We start from the raw sequence: 20,047 nt of genomic DNA, 5'->3' as shown, positions 1-20,047 counted from the left end.
TATTATGCTTTGGTCATTTGAAAAATATTGGCTAACTGATTTATACCAATCTTTCAGATTTCATGATACAATATCAAAAAATCACCATCAGTCTCATCAAGTAAGGCAAGAAATTGGGAAGCTTGGCAATATTGTTATTGTTAATTTCATGGGTGGCAAATGAACACCTTCCTAAACTGTAATTTTCTAGTTACCTTGAACTTTGCCATTGACAACAAATTCCAGCAGGCATTTTCTTCAATATGACAGTCTTACTTTGCTCATTTTTAAGAACATATCTACCAAATACTCAGTTTGAATAATAGTTTTGCTATCAATTATGCTTTCATATAAAAGTAGTTTTGCATAGGAAGAGGACCAGTTTAGCTCAGACAATCACATATAGGCTTTCCTTCAATGAGCATTGTACTTGTGCGCAGCAGAAATGCTTTACACATACTTCCTATGTGTTAAAAGATATCCCACATATTCAAAGATGCATATTTAATACAATGACTTTTACTGCTTCATCAGAACAATCAACTGAAATTAGAATTTACTTTTATTATGATGATGAATGCTTCCTTGTGAAAAGTATAAGGATTGCATGAACAGTTTGGTGTTGCTGCCTTAATATGCCCTGAGACACCATGAGTTTACTTATTACTGCTCTCCTATCATCAGTGCAAATGTCAATGCAGCAAAAAAGGCAAATGACATCTTTGTATAACTGTGAGAAATAGCTTGATAAATTGATTTCCTATATGCACATACATAAACATATATGAATATTCAGTACAAGGAGTGATCAAAAGTACAGTTAATGTTTAAATTTTGGATTACTTATTACAGTAAAAGTCACATTACCAAGAATGATGGGATGTGTGTTCAAACTGAGGGGAAATGTTTTATGAGGAAATAATGGTAATATGTTTTTACTATAATAAGCATTTTAATTTAAACATTCTCTGTATTTATTGATCATCCCAGGTATACAGTTTCTTACCATAAAGTTAATAAGCCCATGTGAAAACACAGACAAAAAAGAAAAAAAAAGAAAATGGAAATAATTTCCAACCCCATTCAAAAAAGATGATATTAACCTTTTAACATTGTAACCTTATTGTTACAAAGGGCCCAGGAGAGGCTACCTGGACACAGGGTTGGTGTAAGCAATAGAAACTGATTTATTTCCACCTGGGTACAGGCTGGCTGAGAGGGTAAATGATTTCAGCAGCTTTCCAGAGAAGAAGTTAAGTTTTTACAGGGTTTGGGGATGGGGGTTATAATCCTAAGGAATCTGAGTGGAAAGCTTGTGGTCAAAGTTCCCAGGATGATCAGTGCAGGGGTACAGATGATACTGGACTTCTCGGTGCTGGGGAGATTGTACATCCTGTCCTAAATTTTCTTAATGGCCATCTGTTCTGTTTGCTGAGGGAAGCATGGCCTTTTAATGGTTTCCAGTTGTCTGTGGAGGGTTGTACGTTTGCTGAGAGGGTCTCACTCAGGTCAGGCACTACACATTTTATCAATATTTATTTAAAAATTTAACAAAACTTACAAGTAGTACTTCTTTGTTATGTTTCATAATTATCCTTTATTTAAAAATACAAATCAATTACTGTCTAGGGAATCAAAATCACCAGTTGGTGAGAAGTACCTCCTCTCTCAGTTGCTTTGCTAAGTAGCATCTAAATGTGACCATTCATTAGAGAAAGAACTCTGACCAAATCAGGGATCTCTATTCCATTATCTTAAATGTGACTCCCTTCTACCATTGTTTTTTCCAAAAAAAAAGAAAAGAAGCAAAATATATAAGCTGGCAAATTGACAAAAGAATAAATGCCAAATATCAATAAATATAGACAAAAGCTTGGTCATATTAGTAATGAAATGAAAATTTAAAATAGCAATTCCAGATAATCAATCTAAGTCAGTAGGGGTACGGTATTTATACTTCTAACAATTTCTCATGTGATGTTCATGCTATAGGACCGGGGACTTCATCTTGAGAACATCTGCTCTATGCTATCTTCCTCATTTTACAACTGAAAGCTCAAAGCTAAGAAGGGCTGAGTAACTTGCCAAAAGATTCACATGGAGCTGGTAACTGACTTTCAGAATAAGATGTGGCTCAATTTATGATCAGCTCTTTTTCTTCACCTAAATTACCTTTGGGGCAGACTTTACCCTAACGTGATATTTTAAGTGGTAGTTTTGTTCCCAGGCTGGCCCCCAACCATCTATTCAATCATGGTAGAGTTTTATGCTAGAACCGAGAACAATGGTATGATTTCTGAGCCTATAGCAGGCAGGGATAGGGGTAGAGGAGGGAGCAGAGAAGGAAGACATGTTCCTCTCTGCCTTGATATGAGATGACTCATACTTGACAACAGCTTAAGATATGAGAACGCAAAGAAAGTATCATCATGTAAACTTAATTTTGGCTGGGAGGTAGTAGAAGGTCATGATTATAGTCATTGGAATGTGGAGTCTTGGCACCTGATTATCTTTTATCTGAGTTTGAGCCAATAAGACATAAGGTAAGTCTAAATAGGTATCAGCTAGTTTGTCAACATGGAAGGGATGGGCAGAACATGATGACAACAACCCTAACCATGAGATTCACAGCCAAGTTCCAGAATCCCAGTCCTTTAGAAAAATGAATTTTCATATAAAGAAATGTTGCTAGGCTATTAGATCCACTAATTGTGTGTTGCATCATATTTTAAGAATATTTTTATATCTTACTTTTGCAGTAGTATTCCATACTCCTGCTTACCTACATTTGGATTCAAGCACATTCTGCCATTGACAAATGATGCTGAAAGATTCAATGAAATTGTGAAGAATCAGAAAATTTCTGCTAATATTGACACACCTGAAGGTGGATTCGATGCAATTATGCAAGCTGCTGTGTGTAAGGTATGCTGAGGAGAGCAAGATTCCATTCTAATGACATAAATTCATCTCTTATTAACAATTCTGCTTTTGGAAGCTTAAATAATTTTCTTTCCTGTAACCATCATATTTTCACACCTTTCTTAAAACATAAAATTTCTATAAAAATTATATAAAATTTTATTTCATCTTGAAATAGGGACTCTTTATATGCCTAATATTCAAATAAAGTAAGAGAATGTTAATACTGCTGACAAAAGTGACTAATTTTCACAGATTAAAGTGAGATTAATTTGGTTTTAGATTAACTATGGTGAAAAAATCAAAGGCAGAACACTAATTAAAAAAAAGTAAATTGGGCGTAGTGGCAGGATGCCTTTGATTTCAGCTCAGCCAGGCAGGAGGATTATAAGTTTCAGTCCAGCCTGGTTAATTTAGTGACTTAGTGAGAGACCCTGACTCAAAATTAAAAAATGTTTAAAGGACTCGGGGTGTGCCTCAGTGAGAAGGCCCTGGGTTTAATCCCTAATACTACACACAAAAAAGATAAAGATAAAAGTAAAAATGCCCTGAATCAGTATATAGCTATACTAACAATACATATCTATTGTTTTGAAGCAACGAAATAAGCATCAGAAGTCATACTGTCTCTAGGACATTGTTGGAACCCTATCCCTCCTTAACTATTTGACAGGTAATCATGAGAATGAGTCCACTGTCTTTAGACAATAGCTCTCTTTGGGAAATAGCAAGAAATGGACAAACCTGAGGCTCCTCAAAGGTGGCAGGGCCAAGGAATTAAAAGAGAAGGGAAAGGCATAAGGAAGGTTGGAGGAGTCAAGGTGAGTGTTTTGTGTAAGTGATTCCTGGACTAATATTAAAGGGAAGAGCTCTGCTAAGATGCAGACTGCAGACAGTCAAAATTAGCAAGACCTCAGGGCCATCCTTGATCTTTTGCGTTACATCACTAGAACTGTGAATTATATCCCTAGAATTGTGGATTACATCTCTAGGATTACATCACTAGAAAGAAAAATGTATGCCTAAAAGTTAGGTGACCTTTTAATGAAACAGACTTACTTTTCATTCATTTTGGGTTACATTTTGACTAATATTGTTTCAGCTTAGATTTGGGATTCTCTATGACCTTTACCACATTCTTTTCTCATTTTCCTGGTGAATTGAAAGCTGGACAGTAAAAATAATTAATTATGTAAAAGTCAAGATCAACTGAATACTGATTGTAATGGAGTTATTTTTTCCCTGAAATATAAATCATCCAAAAATGTTATTGAGGAAAAACCAAATGCCACAAAATTTCATGTTTATATTATCAAGTCACAATAGATGAAGGTTAAAATAGATCAGCAGTGTACTGTTTATAATCTGGACGTGTCTAATCAGAACTGATCCACATTTATTATGTGCCCACCTCTCCCCAGTGAAGCCTGATGTTACTTTCTTACTGTAGGAAAAAATTGGCTGGCGGAATGACTCACTCCACCTCTTGGTATTTGTGAGTGATGCTGATTCGCATTTTGGAATGGACAGTAAACTGGCGGGCATTGTCATTCCCAACGATGGGCTCTGTCACTTGGACAACAAGAATGAATACTCCATGTCAACTGTCATGGTACGTACCCTGCACCCTGTACTGCTTTCCGGGCCACAAGTAGGCAAATGAAGCAACAGCTGCCGTAACACAACACGAAATAGCTCACACTTGGTGAAAGCAGTACACATTTCTGATTTGAGATGAATAAATTGCTCCTTCTTAATCCTCACTATCATTAGAGATTGTTCTGGAACACAGATGGTTGGTGGGGACGTAGAAGAAGTTTGAATCTGTGATGGCACATGTGATCCTAGAATTCCTCAACTGTTGAAAAATCTTGGGGCCAGTAAAAAACTAGCCTGTGTAACTTTCTGTGCCAAACCACAGCTCAGAAAGGAGGACTCAGACTAGCACAGTACCATATGGGAATTGTTGGAAATGGCTGTCCATAAATTATGCCATGTTTTCATAAGCCATGGGACTCCCTGGGAAACAACTAGTCAGATACTGCTTGGTTGATCCTCACCAACATTTGTCTTATTTTCTGTCATTTAAAAAATCCTGGTGATGCTGAAAAACAAAACACTTGACTTTTGTGAAACAATGTAACATTTACAGAGCTCTTTTGACATACAGGACCTCCTCTGATCCTCAACAGAACTCTATGTATCCAAAGCATATGGCTGCTATGTTTGTCTATGTTATTCTCTCTTTTTGGAATACTCTTCCTCCTAGATTGTTGAGAACCTCCTGATTATCCTTTAAAACCCAGCTCATTTTTTAAAAATATGTATATTTATTGGTACGTTTTAGTTATAAAATACATTTACATTTATCATTGGGTGTACCAGAACATGATGCATCTTAGTTTTTATTTTTTCTCCTATTACCTGTGCACCCTTCACCCCCTCCACCCTTCCCTATCTACACAGAGTTTGATTCCATTTTTTTTATTTTTCTCATAATTTTTTTCTTTCCCTTCTTCCCTTTCCGCTTTCCCTTCCACCATCCCCAAACCTTTGGACCTTTCTTTATTTCAAATTATCAATTATTGATTTTAATCATTTTCATCCTTATTTATACTTTCAGTTTCTTACACTAGAGAAACTATTCGGTATTTACACATGTGTGTCCTATTTATTTCACTTAAGAGTATGGCTTCAATATGCATCCATTTAGCTATAAATGTCTCTAGTTTCTCATTCTTTATGGCTGAGTAGTACTCCATTTTATAAAAAAACCACATCTTCTTTATCCAGTTAAAACCCAGCTCATTTGTTGTTCTTTTGGTTTGCACTAGGATGCTAAAGGAAATAACCCCTGCACGTTCTGTCTCTATGGTAGCCCAGATTGAATTGGGAAGTACATCTGAAAAAAAAAGCACACAGCTCAATCATTGCCGTCCCCAAAGAGGCCTCTTTGACTTCCAGTAGGCCCTGAAACCATTGCCTCTCCCTTTACCCTTACACATAGATATCTTCTTGCAGTCCTCTAGATAAAATTCTGTTTGCTTATTTCTGTTTTTACTGCATAGTCCTAGGGCTAGGGCTGGTTTTGCTTTTATCTCTGTTTCTTGGCAGCACAGAGCCTGGAACACAGTGAATGTTGACTATGTGTGAAACACCACTGAATTATGAAGCAGAAACTTGAGAAAGATATATACCCATTCAACACAAGAGAAAATATGGTTCCAAAAATTGAAGTTTATCAACTGGAAAAAGTGTTTTCAATAAACTAACAGTGTAGATTAGTACTATTCCTTGACCTTAATTTCTAAACTTCAACATGAATGTTTTCCCATAACTTTGGACCAGTTGTATTCCCCAAACATATATATATATTCTTTAATCATATAATCTGCCATTTCATATCATAATGGCAATGAAAATGAGTACATTTTGTTTTTAGTCAACGGGGGGCAAGAAACTGAGAAGTTGACACCTTTTTTCTTTTCCTTAAATTCTTTTATTGGTACATTTTTAGGTATATGATACATTTACATTTATCATTGGGTACTTGTACCTGTACATGATGTACCTTGGTTCTTATTTTTTCCCCATTCCCTGTCCTCCCTTCACCCACTCTACCCTTTCCTATTTACAAAGACTTTGTTTCCATTTTTTTCTCATAATTTTTCCTTTCCCTTCTTTCCTTTCCCCTTCCCCTCCCACTTCCCCTACCCCTTGGGACATTTTCTTCTATTTCAAATTATCAATTATTCATTTTAATCATTTTAATCCTTATTTACACTTTTAGTTTCTCACACCAGAGAAACTATTTGGTATTTAGACATGTGTGTTCTATTTATTTCACTTAAGAGTATGGCCTCAATACGCATCCATTTAGCTATAAATGTGTCTAGTTTGTCATTCTTTACAGCTGAGTTGTACTCCATTTTATAAAAAAACCACATCTTCTTTATCCAGTTTCCAGTTGATGGGCACTTGGGTTGTTTCCAAGTTGATAACTTTTTCATTACTTTTTTCTTGCAATTTTTCAAATGCTCCATAATACATATCTTGAAAATAGGAAGATCACAAAAGCAAACATTGCCTATTACCTAATAAAAAGTTCAGTTTGTTCTTGTTACATTTGTGCAGAAGCCCTGGACCATATCCATGCCCTCTGGCCCCTTAGAGCATTTCCTGTGTACTCAGAACTGGGCCAGGTTTCTGGAGCCACAAAATAATAGGATGTGGTTTCTGGCCTTGGAACTGCATCTTCTGTGGGCTCTGTGGTATGATCCTGGCTCCACATGCCCAGCAGTTGAAAGGTATGGGAAGGTGTGAAGATGGCAGGACTTAGGCTTGAGGATGAAAGATGCTAAGAAACTAAACACATTAGACCCAGAAAAAAATTATATTATTTGTTATCTGTACTAATAAAAATCCAAATTTGATTGAAAGTTATACATAGCCAGATTTTCAGTTGAAAAATTTACCTCATATTCAACACAAAAGTATACTTTCCCCTCAACTTGAACTTTGTACCTAAAGAAGACTTTAAGATAAAAATACTCCAGCATCATCGAGAATGTGAGAACATACCCCATTATAGGGCTGTTTAGCAGTGTTCCTCCATTTAGGCCAACCACTGTCATAATCAACACATTCTTAATTTAATCAGATGCAGGCAACTCCCTCATTTGACTTTCCTCTTTGTGCATCATCCACATTTGAATTCATATGATAGGCAAATGAGTTTTGGGTTTTTCCAGATTGGGAAAGTAAAGTTCATATGACAGTTAATGACTTCCTTGTTTTTAAGTACTGATACTGTAGTATGTGGGAATGAGTGTGTCAATGGGCCAGAAGTGCAGCAAGTTTTCAATTGTCCTGTGAAAATACTGCAGGCTCCCAATCAACTAGTTTATGACACTGGATAGGCAGTAAAACCAATCCCAAGAAATTCTCAAAGCAGACAGGCATAGGAATTGTAGTGTGTCATTCCTCAGCAGTATGTCATTCCTGTCCCCTCCTCAGCCTTCATGGGACCTCATCCAACTCCAGTAAAAATTTCAGAGCTGCAAGGGTCACCTCAATCACATACATCATTGTCTAAATTCCCTCCCTTGGTTCTAACATTCCTGCCTCCAATCAGTGACACTAGAAGAAATACTTCTCCATTCTTGAAAATAGGACCAAAAGTATAAGCCTGTAAATAAATAGCAAGTTATCTGCTTCAAAGTGAATGACCACAGGGAAACACATTGGCAGGAACTGACTCTGAGGACCAAACTGAACTTATTAGATTTGGAAAACAATTACTGAACCAACTCTGTAGTGCTAATTGCATATTTGTTTGCTTAGAGTAATAGATACCTGTGAACTTTGAGATGCTCAGCTCAGTAAAATATCTCCAAAATAAACATTCTTTTCCTTATGCAAATTATTTTATTAAGGTGTTACTTAAAAATCTATGTATTAATTTTAGGAATATCCAACAATTGGACAACTCATTGATAAATTGGTGCAAAACAATGTGTTACTGATCTTTGCTGTAACCCAAGAACAAGTTCCATTATATGAGGTAAGCAAGCATAATCCGGAAAATTCCTTCAGGGAGATTATGTCATGAAACTTTAACTTGATGAGTTCAACACACAAGAAAGCCATTAGATAATCATTAACACATACCAAATGTACAGGGCACTTGGCAAAGTGAATTCATTTACTGCTGGTAATTTAAATTATAATCATGGAGCTGCAGTAGAGAGTGGGGGCAGATGTGGGACAAAGAAGAAAGAGTTATTATGGAAATGAACAAGGTAAATTGGAAGAGAGTACCAATAAACATAGGACCACCTACCTAGAGGAAAGTTAGTCTGTCTCCTCTTGAACTATTTCATCTGATGAGGCAGAAGTTAACAGAGAACAGAGAAAATATTAAGAGCGGGAGAAGAATTGACTTTAAATTTTTTGACATTTGCAAATTAGATATGTAGAAAAGATGCAAGTAGAGACACAGCTATTGAGAAGTGGAAAGTTAAAAAAAATTATTAAATTGGCCCAAATAATAATTTCTCCTTAAAGTAGATCCAGATTTTGGACAGAAGCACCAACTGTGAAAAAGGGCTTATTTCATGAGATAAAATGATATTTGTAAACCATCATGTAAACTGTAAAACATATATGCAAATATAAAAGATTTCTATGGTTTCTTTCCAGCCTAAAAAAAAGAAATATGTCGAAATGCCATGAATTGAGATGCTTGCCAATGACCTACTCCTAATCTGCCATTTCACAGAGAAGCAAGGAGTCTTTAGTGTGGGCCCCAAGAAATGTAGAGAAATTAAATTGTCCATGCCTTCTGTACAGAAGTGTCAAATAATCCTAAATTCAGAGTCTGGTCTCCCATTCCTTTTGAAAGGACCTCTTAACTTGCTTGATGACTTTACAGGGCTCAGGAAACTCTAAGATTAGTTCACAGAAGGATTTGATTAAATGTATTCACTACCAAGTATGGCACAGTCCATGAACTTGCTTCAGGTTCTGTAGAAAGGATCCAGGAGGAGATGCTATCTTGCATTTGTAATGAGAGGAGGGTATTGTACTCCCAGGTGAGGCTGCCTTCTGCTGCAAGCCAAGGAAGTCCCTTGCAATCAAGCTCCACACTGGAGGCTTTTGTTCTACTCTGAGACCTTGTGGGTTCACCTGATCTGGCATTTTCTTAAGGCCCTTTAATATGTGATACTTGTTTCCATTGGTTTTAAGTAGTAGAGTTGCAGTAAAGATTTCTTTAAATACACTCCAAATACAATAGCAAAGCTATTCTCCCTTTGATCCTTAAGACTAAAGTGAGAGGACCCTGGGGGTCACAGCACCTCCTCCCCAGCAGGCTCCAGCTTAGGCAGGGGAGAGGAAGCTACACAAAACTTGCCTTCAAAAGGGAGTCTGGGGAACAGGATTGATGACCATGAGCATAGGTTCCCATAGCTCTCTTTGGTAATAATCTTTGAGACTCACTATTCGTTTATGTGCCTCCCCCAAACTGCTATTAAAAAGACAGAGGTAGATGAAAAAGACCTATGTGGTAAAACAAAATCTGTTGGATTTAAGGTTGCATCATGGTTCCCTGTTGCAAAAGAAATGAACATTTTCAAGAAAAACAGAAGATTAAAGCCTGCCTCTAATATAACAGCAAGACATTTATTCTGCCTGCCTACTAATCTCATTATGAGGCCAATTTATGTTCTGTCATGATCTGTGGTCTTTGCTAGCCAGGCTCTTCTAAATTCAAAGGGACATTTCAGGGAGCCAGGGAGCAGACCTGGTCAGCAGCTCTTTTGGTGATTCTGGTCAATTCATTATTTTATTTTTTTATTCTGATGGGTTCATCATTCCATCTGCATTAGTAGGGCCAGCAGCAGCCTGGTCTAAAGATAATGATAGTAATGTTGCATTTCCTAAAAGTTTCACACAGCATGAAAATGCTGATCTCTTGTTTTATTGATAACGAAAACTGAAAATAGACCAATAACAGCCTGTGTTGGCTTTCAATTTAAATCTCTTAGAAGGAGCCCTAGTGTGCAGGAGTCCTGTGTAAACTAATGTTTGGATAGCTGTGATGTAAGGACCATAACTACCAAAGAATCATTGAAAAATAGATAAATAGAGCAACTAAGTGGTGAGGCCTAATGGAAATTGCAGAAGGCAAATTATTTGCCCAAGTTATGTGCTAAGCATAACTATCTGCCCAGCAGGGAGGGGATGGGTTAGGTTCAATGGCAGCTCTGTCTTGCAGCAAACAAGATTTATGTTGCTCACTCATGGAATGCAGGAGAAATGACTGCTTTTTCAGTCATTTTGGCAAAGTGCTTTGGACTGCCCAAGTGTATTGTGCTGCTGTATGTTGTTGCAAGAGAGATGAACTAACAATGGAAGGGATGCAATCAGCGGTTTTACCTTCAGTTCACTACGACTGCAGTGTGCACCCCAGACTCCAGCAAACACATGATTTTGAACTAACTTATTATTATGAATAGTTTCCTGTTTATCCAATTATAGTGTTCAAAAGATAATGATAGATGGTTGAGCAGCAGGTAGTGTATTATATTCTAGTGCTAAATATCATTTTGAACCAGGATTCAATTACCTAAGTTTTAAAAAAATGTTTATATCACTTTTATTATTTTTAAGTGTGTACTGTTAATTTACATTAATATAGCATCAGGCTACTAAACCCTAACTGTCTAATTTGACTAGTCTCTCCTTGCTATCAAGATAGTAAGATAAAATGAAATTAAATTAGTGTGTTTTTTAACTACATTATCAAATCATACCTTTCAGAGTAGCTACATCTGGCTGAAAAAGATGTCTTTTGTGAAGTTAATAGAAATAATTATTATATGACCTGGTGTTTGTGATGTGACATTGAAACACAGCACTTAAAAAGTGAATAATATTGGTAACAGTCACTGACAGTTTACTCACTAACATCTGTATCAACTAATTGATGTCCCTGTATCTAAAGTATGGGGAGAGGGGTACAAACAGATTTTTATGCCACCAAAGAGCCCTCTCCTCTGGAGACAAAAAGTCCTCATTTATCAGTCTTTGTGGAGGATGGTGGCTCTTGCTCATCCTCCTGTTCAGGATGAATTCTCAGTGTTTGTTGAATGAATGAAAGAGGCTAATAAAGTCCCTCATCTTTTCTGAAGTTGGATCACATGCTCTAAATGGGGACTTAAGAGTTTTATATGACAAATACTGTTTGAGATTGAGGGAACCCATTTCTTAGAGCAGGGACGCTGACCTTTGCTAGGGTCCTCACCAGCCCTGGCTGTCTCTGCTTCCTTTTTCTGCCCTGTTCCCAGATAGCCCAGAGGGAAAGCAGCAATCTGCCATCTGTCCTGGGACAAACCTGCTGGAGAAGTGCCACAGCCTTCCTACCGGGCCATGAAAGGAAAACTGATCATTTATCTCCCCTTGATGACCATTAGGTCTAAAAGCTGGACAAAGAGCAGCCACAGTATGCTACGAGCTGATGTGCTTGTGTGGTTTGTGAAAATCACAGACTGTACACAAGTTTCCACTTTCCAGCAATCAGTACCCCATTTTTTTTCCACTCTTTCATTCTTTTCCTGTCTCTTTTTCATTTTTCCCTGTAGCAAGGGAGGAAAGGAGACAGGGAAAAATAGGGAGGGAGATAGAATAAAAATTGGACCCTACCTGGGTGTGGTGGCACATACTACCAATCACAGCACTCTGGGAGGCTGAAGCAGAAGAATCACAAGTTCAAGCACAGCCTGGGCAACTTAGTGAGACCATGTCTCAAAATAAAAAGAACTGGGGATGTAGCTCAGTGCAGGGACTCTGAGTTCATCCCCAGTGCTGAAAAAGTACTTGGGTCTTTTTGCTATTTGTTATCCTCTTCAGTTACTGGGTTTTTTTTTTTTAATATTCTCATTGGAAAAGATCAAAACAATTTTGCTTAAGTGGAAATCCCTCTGATTTTATAAAATAAAATCCATTTTTTAATAAAATAAAAGGACTGGATCTTATGACTTCCAGCTTTAACCACCAATGACTAACCCTGGGAAGAGGAAATTACCATGGATTCCAATGACCTCCACATGGATAGCAAAGTTAAGTGAACTCTACTGTGGCTACTTTAAGGGTAAAATCTAGAAAGTGGCTCTCTCTCTCTTATCAATCCTATCCTTTAATTGGATATTCCAAACTCATATTTTAGTGAAAATAAAACCATCTGTGGTAAAGGATATTTCTGGATTATGAGAAATGTCCATGGAATTAGCAAATTGCTGTTAATCCAAGTATAATGCAAAGTATTTTGATTTCTCCTCGATAGATAGTATCTGGAAACAAAGGCTAAGGACAGCCAGCTGCCTATACTTTCCTCATTAATGAAAACATCCTCAGAGAGGGAGGATTTGGAAATAAAATTCATGTCCTCAGATTACCAGGCAGTGATGTAAGGAGTACTTTCCAGGCTAATTAATAAATCCCAGTCATGAAAAATCATAAGTAGTTATCCTTCAGACCACAAATGGTACTCTTCTGCTAAAGACCTCAAAGCCTCATAGTCTGGAAAATAAACACGCATAAAGAAAAAAGTACAGATTTAAATTGGGATTTATGGATGTGTCCTATTAGGCCAAGCCCATGTGAAAATATAAGATGAGATTCTTTCAATACAAGATCTAAATATTTCAAGATTTACCCAACATCTGGAATGTCTAGCATATTATTGGGCTGAGATGCCACCGATTACCTAGTCATTTATTCACTCATTAATTCATTAATCAAATATTTCACAGGCACTTCTCATAAACCAGGCCAGAGTTGTGACTATTTAAGAGAATAAGACACAGTGCCTAATTCAAGAAGTCTCACAGAGCAATCACAGACCTTTAAATCAATAATTAGCTTAAAAAACAGGATGAGAACATTTTAGAGACTTGTATTTTAAAGAGAGAACCCCCGGCAGAGTTTTGCTAAGGATCCAGAGTTTTCATGTGTCAGAGTTTGTTCTCTTTTCTATTCACCATTTTCGTTATAAGGGGCAGCAGGATAATTGGCAATCATCAAACCGCTTTGAATGCTAATAGTATCAAGTGCTGGACCAAGCCCTCCAATTTATAAGGATCAAAACTGAAGCCCCAGCATGATCTGCAACAAAGCTTATTAGGTGACAGTCTGGGGTTTGAGAATTTTCCATTCATTTTATCAATTAGTCTACATTTTATGGCTGTAGAACCCAAATAGCAGAGCAAGTTGTAAGAACCAGGATTTGCATATAGACAGTCCCCAGCTTCAACCACTGAGATAAGTTAGAATTGAACCCAGGCTCCTGTAGGAACAGACCATGCCCATTTCCAAACACTAGCTTACCTGAAGAACAGTAAAGCGACCAACTTTGACATCACTTTAAAAGCACATAGCCCAAGGGTTGAGCAGAGATCCCTGACACATGAACCAATAAGTGAATTCCTTTTACATGACAGAGTTGCCAAGGCCAGGAAACACTTGACCTAGGGTTCTTTACTATTGCTGTTAATTTAGATGAATAGAGCAATTTAAAGGTGTGTAGACTTGAAGAGAGTCTTTGATTCTGGGTTTTTAAAGCTCTGAGTGGTAAGAACAGGCAACACTTCTAGGGAGAATTATGCCATTGACTGGACACCAAGACCTGCTACTATTTTGGCAATCACCATCACTGGTTAATCAAAGGGGCAAAATGGGGGCACCAGGTCTGATGACAGGTAGAGTTTACTGTGATGATAGATACATAAGCATACAGAAAAATAAGTAATATAGTGAACACCTGCATACCCACTGCCAATATTTCTCAGATCTTAACTTTTTGGTTATGATTTTTTTAACAGAAATTAAACATCTCACATACAATTGCCTACCTATGTAACTACCCAATACTGGTCTGATCTCCTCTTTTCTTTCCATAGATGTCATGGGTATCCTAAATTTAAGGTTCATTATTTTCACACTTGTTTTCTGTTCTATAAAAATATAGTACATTTATAATTACATAAATATGGCTTATAAGCTTAACTACATGGTGTACATATTATTTCTACAAGTTGATTTTAGTCATTAAAGGACTGGACCAGTGACCTCTGGCTTTTGTACCAATGACAGATCCTGAGGAGGGAATTACCATGAGCTCCAATTATTTTGAAAAATTATATTTTCTTATTATATTTTCTTTTTTAAAAAAATTTTTTAAATGAATTTTATTGGTACATTTTAGGTATACAGTATAATGACATTCATCATTGGAAATTTGCACCTTTACATAATCTCTCTTGGTTCTTATTTTTTTCCCATTCCAAGGCCTTCCCTTTAACCCCTCCATCCCTCCCTATTTACAAAGTCTTTGTTTCCATTTTTTCATTTTCTCATATTAATTCCATTCCCTTCTTTCCTTTCCCCTACCCCTCCCACTTCCGCTTCCCCTTTGCCCCTTTTCTTCCTAATTCACATTATCTAGTACACCTTTTAGTCCTCATTTACACTTTCAGTTTCTCACACTAGAGAAGCTATTTGGTATTTACACATGTGTGTCCTATTTATTTCACTTAAGAGTATCGCCTCAATGTGCATCCATTTAACTATAAATGCCTCTAGTTTCTCATTTTTTGTGGCTGAGTAGTACTCCATTTTATTAAAAAACACATTTTCTTTATCTGGTCTCCAGTTGATGGGCAATTGTGCTGCTTCCAAGTTTTAGCTATAACAAATTGTGCTGCTTTGAACATGGGTGCACATATGTCACTGTGCTATGATTCTTTTAATTCTTCAGGGAAGATACCCAGGAGGGGAAGAGCTGAGTCAAATGGGACTTCCAGTCCTAGTTCTTTGAGATATCTCCATACTGACTTCCATAGTGGTTGCAGCAATCTACACTCCCACCAGCAGTAGAGGAGGGTTCCTCTTTCCCCACAGCCCCGCCAGCATTTGTTATTGGTTGATTTCATGATAGCAGCCATTCTTTCTGGGGTGAGGTGGAATCTTAGCATTGTTTTCATTTCTATCACTTGAATGACCAGTGAAGCTATTTGGTTGAACATTTTTTCATACGTTTATTTGAAATTTCTACTTCTTTTGTTTGAGAAATATCTGTTCATTTCAGATGCCCATCTTTGGATTGGGCCTTTAAATTTGGGAGGTCTGATTTTTTGAGTTCTTTATAGATTCTAGACAGTAGACCTTTGTCTGAAGAACAACAGGTGAAAACTTTTCCCCCATTGTGGGTTGTCTCTTCACACTGCTGGTGGTTTCTCTTGCTTTTCAGAAGCTTTTTAATAAGAAGAGATCCCACTTGTTGATTGTTTGTGCTAGTTCACGGGCAACTGAGGTTTTCTTCATAAAATCCTTTCCTACACCAATGTCTTCAAGAGTTCTACCTAACCTCTGTTAGAGCCAGTTCAGCGTTTCTGTTTTAATATTTAGATCTTTAATCCATTTTGATTTTAGTTTAATGTATGGTAAGAGATATAGGTCTAGTTTTAATCTTTGGCAAGTTGAAACCCAATTTTTCCAGCACCATTTATTGAAGAGGCTAGCTTTCCTCCAGTGAAAGTGCTTGGCTTCTTTGTCAAAGATGAGGTGGCTGAGTGTGTCTGCAGTTGTTCCTGCATCTTCTAATCTGTTCTACTGGTCCTCAGGTCTGTTTCTTTTCCAGTACCATGCTGTTTTTATCACAGTAGCTTTGTAGTATAGTTTCAAGTAGGGAGTTGTGATACCCTCTGCCATGTCTCTGTTGTCTAGAATTGCTTTTGTTATTCTAGGCCTCTTCTTGTTCCAAATGAATTTTTGGATTGTTTTCTCATGATCTGTGAATTTTTATTGGGATTGCATTGAATCTATATAGCAGTTTTAGAAATACAGCCATTTTTACTATGTTGATTCTTCCCACCCAGGAGTAAGGGATGTCTTTCTATTTTCTGATATCATCTTCAATCTCTCTTTTCAGAGTGCTATAGTTTTCAGAGAAGAAGTCTTTTATTTCTTTCGTTAGGTTGGTTCCTAGGTATTTCAGTTTTTTGGATGCTATTGTGAAATGAATTGTTTGCCCTATTTCTTTCTCAGTGAGTCTGTCATTGGTGTAGAGGAAAGCTATTGATTTTTGTGTGTTGACCTTGTATCCAGCTACTTGACTGAATTTGGTTATTAAGTCCAGAAGACTTTTGGTGGAGTTCTTGGTGTCTTCTATATACAGTATCATGTCATCTGCAAATAATGACAATTTGACTTCTTCATTTCCTATCTTTATTCATTTTATATCTTTCTCTTGTCTAATTGCCATGGCCAATGTTTCCAGAACTATATTGAACAAGAGTGGTGATAGTGGATATCCTTGTCTTGTTCCTGATTTTAGGGTGAAGGATTTCAGTTTTTGACCATTTAGGATGATATTGGCTGTTGGCTTTTCATAGATGGCTTTTTATCAGATTGAAGTAGAGATCGTCTATTCCAATGTTTTGTAGAGTTTTTATTATAAATGCATGTTGGATTTTGTCAAATGCTTTTTCTGTGTCTGTGGAGATGATCATATGAGTTTTGTCCCTGGCTCTATTGATAGAGTGTATTACATTGATTGATTTGCATATGTTGAACCATCTCTGCATCCCTGGGATGAATCCCACTTGGTTGGGATGTGTGATCTTCTTGATGATCTTCTGCATTCTATTTTTTTTCCATTTACTTTATTGGTACATTTTAGGTATACAGTACAGCTACATTCATCATTAGGTTCTTATTTTTTCCCCATTCTCCTGTCCTACTGTCAACCCCTCCACCCTTCCCTATTTACAAAGACATTGTTTACATTTTTTCCTTTTCTCCTATTTTTTCTTTTCCCTTCTTTTCTTTCCCATACCCCTCCCATTTCCCCTACTCCTTTAGACCTTTTCTTGCTATTCTGCATTCTGTTTTCCAGAATCTTTTTAAGAATTTTTGCATCCATGTTCATTACTGAGATTGGCCTGTAGTTCTCTTGTTCAGTTGGGTCTTTCTCTTCTTTGGGGATCAAGGTGATGCTTGCTTCCAGGAGTGAATTTGGGAGTATTGCTTCCCTTTCAATTTCACTGAAGAGTTTAAAAAATAGTGGCAGTAGTTCCACGCTAAATGTCTTGTAGAATTCAGTGGTGAAGGCATCAGGACCAGGCTAGTCTTAGTTGGTAAGTTTTTAATTATGTTTTTAATTTCGTTGATTGATATTGGGTTGTTTAGAATTTTTAGGTCTTCTTCATTCAAGTTTTGTAATTCATGTGTATCTAGGAATCTGTCCATTTCTTCTGTGTTATTCATCTTATTGGCATATGGTTTCTCAAAGTAGGTATTGAGGATCCTCTGGATTTCTGCTGGGTCCATTGTAATTTCTTCCTTTTCATTCCTAATTGCATAGATTTGGGCCTTTTCTTTCCTTTTTTCTGATGAGGTTGGCTAAGGGTTTGCCAATTTTGTTTATTCTTTTGAAGAACCAACTCTTGGCTTCATTGATTTTTTTTGTATTGTTCTGTCTCCACTGCGTTGATTTCTCCTCTGATCTTTATAATTTCCTCCCTTGTATGAGCTTTGGGTTTGTCCTGCTCTTCTTTTTCTAGAAGCTAGAGATTCAGCATCAGGTTGTTTAATTGGCTGCACTCTGTTTTCCCAATATGTGTATTCACTGCTATGAATTTCCCTCGTCAGGCTGCTTTCATTGTGTCCCATAGATTCTGATCTGTTGTATTGTCATTATCATTTAACTATAGGAACTGTCTGATTTCTTCTTTAATTTCCTCTGTGACCCATTGGCTATTCAGAAGTGTGTTGTTCAGTTTCCATGTGTTCATGAAATTTCTGCAGTTTCTTTTGCTATTGATGTCCAATTTCATCACACTATGGTCTGATAATATACAGGGGATAACTTCAATTCCTTTGCACTTACTTAAACATGTTCTATGAGTGAGTATGTGGTCTATTTTGGAGAACAACCCATGTGCAGCTGAAAAGAATGTGTATTCTGATTTTGTGGGGTGGAACACTCTGTAAACACCTGTTAAGTTCATTTGTTGAAGATTTTGTTTGAGTTCTAGTATTTTGTTGTTTATTTTTTGTCTCGTTGATCTATCTATTTGTGACAGTGGGATATTGAGGTCCCCCACTACCACTGTATTGTGCTTATTTGATTTTTCATGTCCATTAGTATTTGTTTTATGCAGTTGGGCGCACTAGTGTTTGGTGCATATATATTTAAGATTGTCATCTCTTCCTCTTGGATTGTTCCCTTTACAAGGATGCCGTGTCCTTTTTTGTCTCTTTTAATCAGTGTTAGTTTGAAATCCACTTGATCTGCAAATAGAATAGCTACTCCTGCTTTTTTGGGGGGGGGTTCCTGTCACACAGAGTATTGTTGTCCACCCTTTAACTTTCAGTCTATGAGTTTCTTTATGAATTGAGTGTATTTCTTGTATTCAACATATTGTTGGATCTTGCTTCTTTTTTTTCCCCCCATTCCTAGCCCTCCCTTCACCCCCTCCACCCTTCCCTATTTACAAAAACTTTAGTTCCATTTTTCCATTTCTCATCATTTTTCCTTTCCCTTTTTTTCTTTCCCCTGCCCCTCCCACTACCCCTACCCCTTTGGACCTTTTTTTCCTATTTTGCATTATCGATTATTTATTCTAATCATTGGTATATTTTAGGTATACAATATAATTGGATATATAATACAATATATACAATACAATATAATACATTCATCATTGGAAATTTGCACCTTTACATAATCTCTCTTGGTTCTTATTTTTCACCCTTGCCCAGCCCTCCATTCTACTCCTCCATTCCTCCCTATTCACAAAGATTTTGTTCCTATTTTTCCATTTTCTCATATTAATCCCATTCCCTTCTATCCTTTCCCCTAGCCCTCCCACTTCCTTCCCCTTTGCCCCTTTTCTTCCTATTTCACATTACCTATTATACATTTTAGTCCTTATTTACACTTTCAGTTTCTCACACCAGAGAAACTATTTGGTATTTATACATGTGTGTCCTATTTATTTCACTTAAGAGTATTGCCTCAATGTGCATCTATTTAGCTATAAATGTCTCTAATTTTTCATTTTTTATGGCTAAGTAGTACTCTATTTTATTAAAAAAAAACCCCACATTTTCTTTATCCAGTCTCCAGGTGATGGGAATTTGGGGTGTTTCCAAGTTTTAGCTATTACAAACTATGCTGCTATGAACATGGGTGCACATATATCACTGTGATATGATTCTTTTAATTTTTTAGGGAAGATCCCCAGCAGTGGAATAGCAGGGTCAAATAGGACTTCCAGTCCTAGTTCTTTGAGGTAGCTCCATACTGATTTCCACAGTGGTTGCACCAGTCTGCACTCCCACCAGCAGTGGAGCACAGTTCCTCTTTCCCCACAGCCCCACCAGCATTTGTTACTGGTTGATTTCATGATAGCAGCCATTCTTTCTGGAGTGAGGTGGAATCTCAGCATTGTTTTCATTTGCATCTCTCGAATGACCAGTGATGTTGAACATTTTTTCATGTATTTATTTGCTATTTCTACTTCTTTGTCTGAGAAATGTCTATCCATTTCAGATGCCCATTTTCAGATTGGGTCTTTAAATT

At 37.0% G+C, this 20,047-nt stretch overlaps 1 protein-coding gene and 1 non-coding gene across 6 annotated transcripts in view; both read left to right on the top strand.

Annotated features, from left to right (window-relative positions):
• The window catches only part of Itgb6 (integrin subunit beta 6), a 149,721-nt gene that overhangs the window by 66,423 nt on the left and 63,251 nt on the right, over positions 1-20,047 (top strand). For 4 of the 5 annotated variants that reach the window (XM_004835884.3, XM_021265738.2, XM_087199255.1 and 1 more), the window contains 3 exons: positions 2,739-2,904; positions 4,352-4,513; positions 8,369-8,464. In XM_004835884.3, the coding sequence (XP_004835941.2) occupies positions 2,739-2,904; positions 4,352-4,513; positions 8,369-8,464 (424 nt within the window). The remainder of the gene's footprint in view (positions 1-2,738; positions 2,905-4,351; positions 4,514-8,368; positions 8,465-20,047) is intronic. The other variant, XM_087199250.1, reaches the window with a different exon arrangement.
• Positions 5,685-5,805, top strand: LOC147829919 (small nucleolar RNA SNORA31). Its single transcript, XR_015447495.1, has one exon. It is a non-coding gene; the product is annotated as a small nucleolar RNA SNORA31 (small nucleolar RNA).

The sequence above is a fragment of the Heterocephalus glaber genome, unplaced genomic scaffold (genome assembly GCF_053883595.1).
Source record: "Heterocephalus glaber isolate CG9 unplaced genomic scaffold, H.glaber_assembly_v1.0 deba00000347, whole genome shotgun sequence".
Taxonomy (NCBI): Eukaryota; Metazoa; Chordata; class Mammalia; order Rodentia; family Bathyergidae; genus Heterocephalus; species Heterocephalus glaber.
Note: the sequence above shows the minus strand (reverse complement) of the source record. Positions and strands in the feature narration are given on the sequence as shown.